This window comes from Ascaphus truei, chromosome 9, assembly GCF_040206685.1.
Source record: "Ascaphus truei isolate aAscTru1 chromosome 9, aAscTru1.hap1, whole genome shotgun sequence".
In the NCBI taxonomy this organism is placed as follows: Eukaryota; Metazoa; Chordata; class Amphibia; order Anura; family Ascaphidae; genus Ascaphus; species Ascaphus truei.
Window position 1 is genome coordinate 37,842,280 of NC_134491.1, and position 12,975 is coordinate 37,855,254.

At 44.8% G+C, this 12,975-nt stretch overlaps 1 protein-coding gene across 3 annotated transcripts in view; it reads right to left on the minus strand.

Annotated features, from left to right (window-relative positions):
* The window catches only part of HHIPL1 (HHIP like 1), a 116,403-nt gene that overhangs the window by 41,468 nt on the left and 61,960 nt on the right, over window positions 1–12,975 (minus strand). For all 3 annotated transcript variants that reach the window (XM_075614391.1, XM_075614390.1, XM_075614392.1), the window contains 4 exons: window positions 11,107–11,250; window positions 8,934–9,262; window positions 7,471–7,597; window positions 6,730–6,875 (listed from right to left, as the gene is read on the minus strand). In XM_075614391.1, the coding sequence (XP_075470506.1) occupies window positions 6,730–6,875; window positions 7,471–7,597; window positions 8,934–9,262; window positions 11,107–11,250 (746 nt within the window). The remainder of the gene's footprint in view (window positions 1–6,729; window positions 6,876–7,470; window positions 7,598–8,933; window positions 9,263–11,106; window positions 11,251–12,975) is intronic.

Below are 12,975 nucleotides of genomic sequence, written 5' to 3' on the forward strand. Positions count from 1 at the left end.
GCCCTGCAAAGTTTTCAGGGGATTATGTGACTGTATGTACTAATTTCTCAGATAGCAGACTTGTAATGGGATTTGCATGAGAATTACATTTGTATGGAGGGGACTCTGATTTAATCAGATAAGGTGCCTGCAGATAAATGTGCATTGAGGACAAGCTGCAGAGCCATAAGGAGTGGGGATGGGCCAGATAACATTAAGTATCTGCCATCAACCCCTCCTATGAGTTAGGCAATGCCCAGCCATTCAGCCCTAGGGTTGGTGTTACTGGGGGGGGGGGAAGGGGGGGGGCACTCCTGCTTTCTCCCAGAGTTCCTTGTCTGTTTGAGATGGGGGAAAAAAACTATAAAGAGGCAGGGTGCCTGTAACAGGGGAGTTATCCCTGTTCAGGAAATATGCCTCTAATCCAGCAGTGTGGTGGTTAACTGCTAGTAGTCAATTAACAAACACCACCTGCCTGATTAGGTTGCTAAGAAAAGCCTGCCCTTGAAACAGAACGGGAGATTGTTCCTCACTCTCACAACTTGTGAGACTGACATGTGGACAGACGTCTTGAGTCTACCAGAAGAGGCTGCTTGCAAGACACAGGGGAAACTTCTAAACCTGAATGCTGACAAAACCTGAGAAAAAGGTTGTAATCAAGGAACAGAGAAGATTTTCCCTCCAACTACAAGGAACAGATAAGACTTTCCTTTATAAGACTTTTTATATCTGCTCATTTCATGATATATGTTTGGGGCTGGCAGACATGCTTATCTAAAGGGAGTTGTGGACTACATAGGTTTCACTAGAAATACTCCCAAGTGAATAGAAGCTTTGTTTACCCTTTGTTTGGGTGGTTTCCTGATGTTAAGGAAACAGGCGCAATAAAAGCCCTATTTAATTTCACCATAACAAGTCTCCCTTGCACACCTCTGTGACAGTGGTAGAGTGTTCGCTGTTCGTAGTTGGTGGTTCGTGACTCTAATCCATCAAGGGAGAATTGCTAGCCAGTGTTATTCTTGGATACTTCACCCTGTTATTTTACCGTAAGTGTTATTTTCAAGTGTTATTTGTGTTACAGTGTTGTGTTTGCCCGAAAGGGAATAAATCTTCAGTTTATTTTATAATTTTGTCCTGTTCAATCAGTGCCCAGTATATTCGGCGTGAATTAGGTCTGGTCTACCGTGACAGGCAATTGCAAACTTTTTGCTGAGCCTCCTCCATATCTCTGGTTCAGGTTAGCAATAATTTGTTAGATTTGCTCTGCCTTTCATTCATTGTGGCAACTGCAGTGTTTGCCCTCTCCAGACAAGTTATCACCTCCTCCAACTCACCGTACAAGAGATGCTCTGTTTTCTCCAAAGCTGCAAACTCCCATAAAGCTGAAAGTAGAACCTCTGTAACTAAGTGTTAACCTCCTGTAACTTGGCGTTAGCCTCCTGTAGCTAGGTGTTAACCTCCTGTACCTTGGTGTTATCCTCTCGCTCCTTGGCATCAGCCTCCTGTACCTATAAGGGATATGTCTACTTGCCAAGATGGCCGACGGATCAGGTCATATCATGCCCCACCTAAGATGGCTGCTGACAGGAAGTCAGCTTCTCTCTGGTCCTCTATTGCCAGCAGCTCCTATTGGCCTTTAAATAACAGGCAGTTGCCCTCTGTCTTTGCTCGTGCAAAGTATTCTGTGCCTTGCTCTACCTTTGATTCTGTTTGTCTTGCTGGTGTTTGGATTCCTCCTTGTACTGGATTACCCCTGGCTGCCTTGACCCTGGAACTGGACCCGACTACCCCTGCATCCCAGGCCAAGGTCAGAGTATTACTTCCTAACCATGCAGTCAGCAATGTTGCACACAATGGACCCGGCAGAGGTAGTGAACACCGTGACCCATCAGGGCCAGCTCAAAAGACTGGATCTCAATCTCCTCTATGCTACAAACCCTGTGCAGTCACCTCGGAACCCCAAGGGTAGCTCCGTCTCCGTACGCGCTTTCAGGTAGTGAAGTCGCACGATTACCTATGGTTTTAAAGGAACCCTGGATCCATACTCCAGTTCACTATGGCGGTCTTCCCTCAGCTTAGAGAGGATTCTTGAACCAGTGCCAGGTGCAGTTTGACACGCAACCATCATCCTTCACTACCCACTGCTCTCGGGTGGCATACGTGTTCTCCCTCCTCACGGATGAAGCATTACCCTGGTCTTCCCCCCCTTTATGAAAAAGGTTCCCCCTGTTGGATGATTCTGTCACCTTCATGCAGACCTTCCAGATGATCTTCGATTCTCCCGGTCATGCGTCTTCTGCCGAATCTGCACTCCTGCAGATTAAACAAGGCTCTCGTACCATGGGACAATATGCGATTGAGTTAAGGACCCTGGCAGCAGAGACCGATTAGAACAAGGGGGCTCTAAAGTCCACTTTCCGTTAGGGCATTGAGGAGAGACTGATGGATGAATTCATTTACAGAGACCTTCCCACTGATTTAGAAGGCTTAATCGCCCTTTGCATTGCCCTCGATCTTCGGATAAGGGAGGGACGTCAGGCGCAGGGCCGTTATCTCAGGGTCCAGTCTGTTCCATTGGTCCCACCTCTTGAGGTTCCTCCTTATGAAGCTTCTGAAGAACAAGCGGAGCCCATGCAGTTGGGCAATGTGTCTCACTGAATGGAAGAAGCAGCACTGTCTCTCCTTGGGATTGTGCATCTACTGTGGCGAGAAGGGCCATATGGTTCGGGCCTGTCCTAATAAAATTGGGACATGGCCAGTGCCCAGTGCAAAGAGGGGAGTTACCTCTGGGCATATGAGCCATCTCCCAGTCGCCTGATGATCCCCATTGGTTTAATCTTGGCATTACCATTCGATTACTACCAAGGCATTTGTGGATTTTGCAGCCATCGGTATGTTCGTGGATAAAGCCTTTGCTCAGCGAATCAATATAACTCTCCAGAGAAAAGACATGACCTTGGGTATCTCCTCTATTGATGGCAGACCGTTGGGATCCGGGGTCGTTTCGCAAGAGACGGCTCAGCTCAAAGTCACAGTTGGTGGTTTAAACCATGAGGTTCTTCATCTGGACGTTATCCATTACCCAACCATCTATGTAATTCTGGGGGCTCTTTGGCTATGTATTAATAACCCCCAGATTCACCGAACCATGAGATAGATATTAATTTAGTGGTCTGGCAGCAATGGGAAATGCCTTCCACCCTGTTATCCTGTAGGGATCTCCTATCGTTCCATATCCAAGAATGTGAAGGCTGATGCCCTATCCTGCCAGTTGTCCATGGACAACACAGATTATGGACAAGGGTCCCATCTCTCCTCCATCTTAGTTCATATCTGCCACTACCATGCTCCAATGCATTCAGAAAACCCAGGCCAAGTTGCCCTCCTCTCTCTCCCTCCCATTTCGCTCTCTCTCCCCCCCCCCATTGCTCTCTCTCCCACCCCCTCCTGCGCTCTCCCAGCCCACCCCCTTCTCAGTCCGTTTGCCCCCCCTTCTCAGTCAATTTGCCCCTCCCCTCTCAGTCCGTTTGCCCCCCTCTGTCCGTTTTGCCGCCCCCCCCCTCTGTCCATTTGCCCCCCTCACTCTGTTTGCCCCCTCCCCCTCACTCCGTTTGCCCCCCTCCTCCTCAGTCCATTTGCCTCCCCTCAGTCTGTTTGCCCCCCCTCAGTCCGTTTGCCCCCCTCACCCTATCAGTCAATTTGCCCCCCCCTCTCAGTTTGCTCCCCCCTCTCAGTCCTTTGCCTCCCCCCTCTCAGTCCGTTTGCCCCCCCCCCCCTCAGTCCTTTTTCCCACCACCCCTTCCACTTCTTTCTGCTAAATTCCATGTTTGTGTTTGGTGTATAGTGACAGGACATTAGAACACACCCTCCCTCTTCCCATTGGTCAGAGCAGGGTCATGTGACCCTGCTCTGAGCTTGAAAGTATAGCTCGCTTGTCTCCCCAAACACAAATCTTGGGAGAGCGTGCGTGCGTGTACAGCGTGAGAATAAACAGGAGGATTCCCATTTACAGAGGTAAGTGCGCGAAGCACCAAGCGCGGTCAGCGTCGGTGGGGACTCAGCCTAATGCATTTACAGGCTCGCAACCAGCAGTGGGCTGCAGAGCTGACACTTTACATTTACCCACTATGACTCAGGGGACCCTGTTACATGGCTTATACAGTTGATACATAGCATTACTCTTGCCCCCTTATCCCTGGAGGGAGAGACACAGGCATTTTGAATATATTTGCAGTATTACCACCCTTGCTGGGTTGCAGAGCTGACATTCTACAATTCCCAATCTGGTTCAGGGGCACCCAGTCGGGCCAAATACCTTTATTAATGGCCTGGGTACCCCTTCAACGTCACAACTGCCATCTACTGCATTTAGTCTCCCAACATACCACTTAGATTGTAAGCTCTCAGGGCAGAGATTTCCTTTCCTATTGTCTGACTTTGCTGCACTTATTGTATTATTATAATTCCCTGTACTGTATTGTCTTTATAAAGCACTGAGTGTAAGGATCAGGGAGCTACGCCGCCCTCAGCGCGCTCCCCACTTAACATTGACCACTCCCGCTGTTCCCGCCGGACAGGACGACTCTCCTTAAGGGACCAGCCGTCATGCGGGTCACGCGCGCACCCTGCCCGGGATCTAGTGCCTCACTTCCTAATTCCATCTTCAGTCTCCGCCCACGCGGCGGCACCATAAGGACCCAGCACGCGATCGGCATACACGGGACTCGGGCCAGCAGCCCAACAACTCAGTACCTTCCCACACCTCTCCTGGATCCCGAAAAGGCCAATAGCAGCCATCATTGCTGAACCATCTCCACACTACCTCACTGCCTTCTCCTTTATATGCTGTGCCACTGGCACATTGGCTGAGCATAAACCTATGTTGCGTAGTGTTCACTGCTGCTTGCCTCTGAAGTCTTGTCTTGTTTGTTCCTAGCTCTCTGTTCCTGACCCCGACTTTCTATTAAACTCCGCTCTTCTCTACTCCTGACCCCGGATACTCTCGACGATCTGCATCTCTCAATACCCCGACCTCGGCAATGTACCTCGATTACTCTTCACTCTCTAATCCAGACCACGGCTTATAGTATGTGCAACGATCCACTACCCTCCAACCCCGACAAGTATTACGACTATCCTTACCTCCCCAATCCCGACCCGGCTAGCTCGACAATACTACTCTCCAGATGCGCCCTAGTGGCTGGCATTTATATCTACCACCACCTCACGGTCACGCCTTGTTTGTGGTGAGCACTGCGTTACACCGAGTACACTGTTGGCTCTATATAAATAAAGATATACATAATACATCCCCCCTCTGTGATAGACTGATTGGTCTCCCACTGACCAAGGAAACACTGGGGGAGGGCATTTTCATCGCAGTGGAAACATCAAGGAGAGGAGGAGACAGATGAGATGAGTAGGAAAGGCGGGAGTGTAATATGCAAACAGAGGAGCAGACACAGTAAGGCAGGGAATGCAAAGAGGAGCAGGGCATGATGGAGGGAGGAGGAGAGACAGCGAGGAGAGGAGACAGACAGCGGAGAGCAGTGTGCACATGGGGATGGAGCAACAGAAAGGTGATTAGGGGGAGGAAACAGAGGCAGCAAGGGGAGCAGACAGGTAAGTAATAGAGGAGGGAGTGTAGTGTACATAGAGAGGAGCAGACACATTAAGGCAGGGAGTGCAAAGAGGGGAGGAGAGTGCAAAAAGGAGCAGGGCATGATGGAGGAGGGAGGGGAGGAGGGAGCACGGAGAAGAGACAGAGTGAGAGACAAAGAGAGGAGATGACAGAGACAGCCAGCAAGGAGAGGAGGAGACACAAGGATGACGACAATGAGGAGGAAGGAGTGGATAGCAGTGTGCACATCAGGCAGGAGGGAGGCCAAATAGTGGGGAGGAGAGACAGAAAGGTCAGTAGGAGGCAGAAACAGAGAGACAGCAAGGAGATGGAGTGTACAGAGAGGAGCAGACACAGTAAAGCAGTGAGTGCAAAGAGAAGGTAGGAGAGCCTGCAAATAGGAGATAGGCATGCTGGAAGGAGAGAGACAGATACAGAGAGAATGGGGCAAATAGGAGTGCAAAGAGAGGAGAGACAGCAAGGTGAGTAGGAGGAAACAGAGCCACAGCAAGGAGAGGAGACGGATGAGATGAGTAGGAGATGAGGGAGTGTAGTGTGCACAGAGAGGAGCAGACACAGTAAGGCAGGGAGTGCAAAGAGAGGGAGGAGAGAGTGCCAAGAGGAGCAGGGCATAATGCAGGAGAGTGTAAGGTGGGGGAAAAGGGGACAAGGGACAGCCAGGCATTACAGGGAGGGGTGAAAACAGAGAGTAATGTTTAATAACCTAGTTTAAAAGTACCTTCTGCATACATGCTATTAAATGTCTTTCTTTAAAACCTAAAATGAACGCATCACATGCTTAAAACTACAGTAGAAGATATTTGCTGTCTCCACATAAAACCAGCACGCCGTCTTGGGACCCTGTTTTTCAGGGTAGGACTTAAAGATTGACTTAACAAGTCTAGCAGAGATGAAAAAGAGAAGTTGTATGTCCCGCAGGGTTTATCTGTCACAACATCCAAAAAAATGGATTCACATGCAAGATGTTCATGGTAGAAAGAGGCTAAACTGAATTGCTAATTTTACATTGGATTTTTCTAAAAAAAAAAATCAACATTTTAACTCCACATTTGAAAAAAGTATGTTTAGGCAATTCAGATACTGCAACAATATCAGTTAATTCGAATTACCTGCTTCATCTTCAGCAAAAGAGATTATGTATTGGTAATAGTTATTAATTAGCCCAGGAAATAAACAGGTTTGTCCTGTTCCCATACAGATTTCATGGTAATGCCACTCTCCTGTTTCATGGTTTTCTTTTAATGCCATCAGACGTCTGGAAAAAAAAATGGAGGGATACAGGTACAAAACAATGTGAGGAAAACCACATACTGTACGCGCTTTTAAAACTAATATTGTACAGTAACTATGTGGTTATCTAGCAATAAATACAGCCGGCCCTCGCTTATCCGACAGAATGCATCCCGCAAACCGCCGTCAGATAAGGGGCCGTCGGATTGCGGGTCCATGTTAACCCGCGGCGGTGAGTGTCGGATAAGCGGTTCCGATATTGGATAATGTGTCCAACGGACTGCATTATGTGGCGTCGGATAAGGCATTAGACGGAAAGCGGACAGTTGGATACTGGGGACCATGTGTATATTGTACTGCGTTCAGGGAAAGAGAAACGCTGCTATTATGTTATTTGTAAAATAGACCTGATGATTAAGAGGAGTGGCAGGATTTCAGTCCCAGAACCATTTGGATGTTTTCCTCCCTCTGTTAGGCAGAATAATACATCTAGCTTCATAAACTGTATTGTGATCTATAAAAACCTAATATAATTTTCAACAAAAGCAAAAATGTGATGCATAACATTCCTCTGTCCGCACACATCGGCTGTGCACTCATTAAAAGTAAAACAGACTTACCCACTCATAAAATCTCCAAATATATAGAGCCCATTCAGATTTGGATTTTTACAGCCTCTGTAAATGTAACCTCCTGTGACAGATTTTCCCAATTTGTGAGGGTAAGCAAAAATTGGAAGCACATCGTCTGTAAGGGGAAAAATCCTCATTTAACACAACATAAATAATTAATTACAAGGACAGCATACTGCTTTCAATACATGTGGTATTTAATCATATTATTTTACAGGAGGAGACTAATTAAAACACTTCAGAGATAAATGCTTTCTTTTATAAAGAATTGTGCGAATCAGACACACAAACATTATTAATTATTGGCCTAATACAATATGGTCATATGTAGATGTGCTAAATGCAGACAGCAAAACGCTTATCATTAGCAAGAATAATCATTCCTGCAAACCTGTACATTTTTTATTCCGAGATATTTGTGTTTTGTTATGAACCATCATTGACTTTCTCTTTTATGTTTCAAAATGCATAATTAAAGAAATCCGACGGGGTTATGTTAAATATTTAAATTATGTTGGAGGAATATGAGCCCAGTTTTCAGAATGGAAAACAGAAAAGACAGATATTGCACTGTGTGTTGTAAACAAGTTTCTTGTCCATTCCGGACACTGCACCTTTTTAAGAAAACACAACCTTAAAACAGACCTCTGCTCTTGTCTTTTGTGTTTAATATGTGTGCTGTCTTTGCCTATTGACTTCTAACCTACAGTACAGCACTGACCAGCAAGAAAGCATTTCCCATGGTAGTGGCAATTCTTGATGTTACAGCCTGAATTTAAGTACAGTAGTGGGAATACAGTAAGCAGCTGTGAATATCAGATGGTTCCTTTAATGTTTTCTAGAGCTGCAATCAACAAAAAGAGGTGGCTTTGGGTACTTATAAGTGTATATCATAGTCATTGTTTTTTTCCTGAGGGACATAGGGGTTTTATCAAACAGAAATATTTAATAAATATGCACCAGTTTGAAAACAATCGAACACATGGTTCACAAGTTCCCACATTATCTACTGCGATCTGTTCCAGGAGTTATATTTTGCTCCATGTCGATGGTGTAAAATGAAAGATGTGGCTTATCCCATGGGCCACTATTGGTTCTCCAATATATGATATCAAAGCATAGATTTTTATGGTATCCTGCAGTAATATTTACACGTAATATCACAACATATCCTATCTTAGCATGAATTCATAATGGCAACTGTTGGTCACATCGTAATTAAAAATTGGATTGTTTTAAAGAGCTGTATACCAAATCAATGAATTCACTACTCAATGTAATTGTTATAATTGACCAAATAGCCTAAGCAGCCTCACATTAGATTTTCACATCAAACAAATATTGGTAAAGTGTTTTTTTTCAGTCATCATTAGAGCAATTGATTCTGGCAACAATGCTACCATTCACATTGGAGCAAAATCAAATACTAATACAGTACAATGTGTCATTACCTAATGACGAATTGGCACAAAGTTTCTTATCATAACAGCTGAATCCTTCCCTTGCCCTCCAGCCATAATTTTTTCCTTTTTCTATTATGTCGACTTCTTCAAATTTATTCTGTCCTACATCTCCACAGAAAAGACGTCCTTTCCCTTCCTTTGTGCGGGGATCTCCCCTATCAAAAGAGCAGCGCCACATATTCCTCACCCCATATGCATAGATTTCGGGTCGTGCTGTTGGCTCATTAACAAATGGGTTGTCTGGAGGAATTCTATAGATAGGGCCATGGTCATTATGGTTCACATTGATCCTCAATATTTTGCCTAGCAAAGTTGACCTGTGAATGATAAGAAAGACAATAAGAAAAACCAAGGACAATATGTTCTGAAACATGTATTGGAGGGATTGGGGGTATATTCTCTTAGCTGTGAGATCGCCGATCCATGTGATCTAACAATGAAGTCCCATTGAAGTCAATGGGGCTTCCCGGGCCAGATCAGACGAATTGGCGATGTCGCAGCTTTGCGAATATACCCTATTGTCCAATTGTCTGTAAAGCTCTTCCCAGCTGGATAGGCATGCAAAAAGAAAATATATTAAAAGTACATATATTCTCATTTGAGCATCAATGAACTCTCCGAATACTATATATTGATCCATAAAGCCATGTCTGCACAGAACATGTATGCAATATATGTGAGGCAGCAAAAATATTTGTTTTTTAGGCATGTATGTATGTATAGTATGTATGTATGTATGTCTTTATTTATATAGCGCCATTAATGTACATACTGTAGCAATTCACAGCAGTAATGCACGTGACAATCATATAAATAACAAATAATACAAATAACACAATAGGAAGAAGTGCTTCAGACATAAAGGTAACATTTAGGAAAAGGAGTCCTTGCTCCAAATAGCTTACAATTTAATTGGTACAGTAGGTAGGAAGAACGTACAGAGACAGTAGGAGGGTGTTCTGTGTCTGTGTGTCTGCAAGGGGCCAAGCTTTATGTATGAGGTGCAAAGAATCAGCCACGGAGCTACTCATATGTTTCGTTAAGCAGGTGTGTTTTAAGGCGAGTCTTACAGGTGGATAGAGAGGGTGCTAGTCGGATATTGAGGGGAAGGGCATTCCAGAGGTGTGGGGCAGTCAGTGAGAAAAGTTTAAGGCGGGAGAGGGCTTTAGATAAAAAAGGGGTAGAGAGAAGACATCCTTGAGAAGAACGCAAGAGTCAGGATGATGTACAGTGAGAAATTAGGGCTGAGATGCAAGAAGGAGCAGAAGAGTGTAAAGCTTTAAAAGGGAGGAGAATTGAGTGTGTGATATGGGATTTGATAGGAAGCCAGAAGAGGAATTTCAGCAAGGGAGACACCGAGACAGATCTAGGAAAGAGTAGAGTGATTCTGGCAGCAGCATTTAGGATAGATTGTAGGAGAGACATGTGAGAGGCAGGAAGGCCGAACAGCAGGAGGTTACAATAATCGAGATGGTATCTTTTTATAGGTTGCTACAACATAATAATATGTGTCAAGTAATTCCTCCCCTAACTGCTATAGTACTTAAGAACAGTAATATGCTGCACACCAAGTCAAAAAACAAAACAGTATTACACAGTGCTGCTGGTTCAAAGGGATACCTATCACAAATATTCAAGATTGAACTGTGAAAAGGAAAGATCCAGTGCTCCACGGATTTGCAAAAGTATCAAATTTATTGCGCCATACACAACGACCGTTTCGACCTTAGTAGGCTTTTTTCACTTAAGGTCGAAATGGTCGTTGTATATGGCGCAATAAATTTGATACTTTTGCAAATCCGTGGAGCGCTGGATCTTTCCTTTTACTTTACTTAACTTAAGAAAGCACTCCCAATATTGCTTACAAAATTCAGGCAACACTATTGCAATAAAAAGGGAGAGTGGACATTCTCATAGACACACACATTCAAAATGTTACATTTTTGCACATTCAAATTTAATTTTACAGATTTTTTTGTATACATTAGGTTTCATTATTTGGATAACACAACTAGGGAATAAAATTAGCCATTACAATCCAATGAATAAAAAACAAATGACGAAGCTTTAATTCTAAGTCTAACTTATCCGCAAACAAACTCACAGTATGATTTACAATTTTGCAAGACATGACATGTTTTTTTTGTCAAAGAGCTCTTACTTGTTTTGAGCATTGCCAAACTTCCCAAATGGATCTCCAGCCATTCCTCCATCACCAATAAATATGTAAAGATACCCATCATCTCCAAAAAGCAATTCCCCTCCATTGTGATTGGATGCCGGTTCGTCTACTTCCAGAATGATCCTAATTAAGGATCAATGTAATACAGAACTGAATTACTACTGAACCATATTTCGGTTATGTAAACATTGTCTTAAAAACAAAACTAATCTTCAGCTGATGTTTGAGAAAGCTATACAGATGATGCTTTCCATGAAAAAACTGTGACGTCTTCTTTTTCCAACATTATTTTTTATATAACTTAGAATGTGTTCTGGTATAGTTCAAAGATAACAAAAAAAAGGGGGGTTGGGGGGTCCCTGCTCAGCTAAGTGTATAATCACGTACTTGAGGGGTGCTATCTGGGAAGAGGGATAACTATGAGTTTACGAAAAGGAAATAATCCCATATGATGCACTCTACCTCTACTAATATTAAAAAATAATAACGTTTTATTGAAAGACCAAAAAACATATGACAATTAAAACCTATTTCAGCGATGGTGAACAGCTAGAAAAATTGCCAAAGTAATTGTGAAATCTCAAAAGCAGATATCCCTCAAAAATCAAACAGCCTCAGCTGTACTTGACTATCATGGATTATATGTGACAAATAATGTCAATTCTAATACAGGCGTCCTCGGTTATCAACCGGAATCCGTTCTGGAAGTAGCTTTGGATAGTGAAACCGTTGTAAAGTGAGTCCCATGTTAATCAGTGGTGGTGAGCGTTGGATAACGCATTCAAGCATCGGATAACACATTCCGGCGTCGAAAAACGGCCCATACGGTTGCGTTGGATATGCCATTTGTTGTAAAGTGAAACGTTGGATAGCGAGGACTACCTGTATCCTGTGCTAATGGATAAATATCCTATGCTAAAAATCGGTGAACAAATTCCTACCATATATACAGGTTCCTATAATGCTGTACTCAGCCTATTACTACAGTGTGAGACTATGGCTTCTCTAATTTATATAGGATTGTCCACATATTATACTATTGTACTTCAATATATATCAGAGTACTTAGGATACTTTAGCCAATGATTATCATTAATATCCGTAACCAACCCCACACTGAAGAGACCCATTAAAGGTCAAAACGGCTGTCTGTGGGTGGGTTTAATGGCTATGCATCTTAACCCTGGCTGTGCTCAAAGCTGTGACTATGCAGCAAGCTTAAGCTTATAGGGGAACCATGTTGAATGGTTTTGAAGCAAAAGGTGGCACTGTGTGCTCATTTGCATGTCATTTCCCAGAATCCCCTGCGGCAGTGGAAGTGCTGTGTGCTCAGGGCCGTCTTAACATATGGGCACGCTGGGCAGTTGCCCGGGGGCCGCACAGCACCCGGCCCATGCATGCCCACCAATGCTCTCCCCCCGCCCAGCACACCGGCTTGCTTTTAGGCTGCGGTCCCAGTGACTGTCACAGTGCACGCCTCGGCGTGCACTGTGCGAACAATCACCGGCCCCCCAGTCACTCAGGGCCGAGTACATGCGTTGGTACATATTTAGCAGCCGCGCTGTACTGCAAGATTCCACACACACAAAAAAATTGTGTGGAACTTGCGACGGAGCCGTGGCCACGCCCCTGCCGGCTGTACAGCCAATGAGGGCGAACCAGCCGTGTGAGGTCATGGCCACAACCCCTGAAAAAACCCAACCACGCCCCCTCCCGTCGCAACTTCTCCCTCTCTCCTGAAGACCGCAGATCACGGTTAGCGCTGTGCACGCGCCGCCCCCCCCCTCCGGGCGAGCATGTCACAGTGATGACTGGGACCGCAGCCTCAGGGTTGCCAGGTGTACGGCA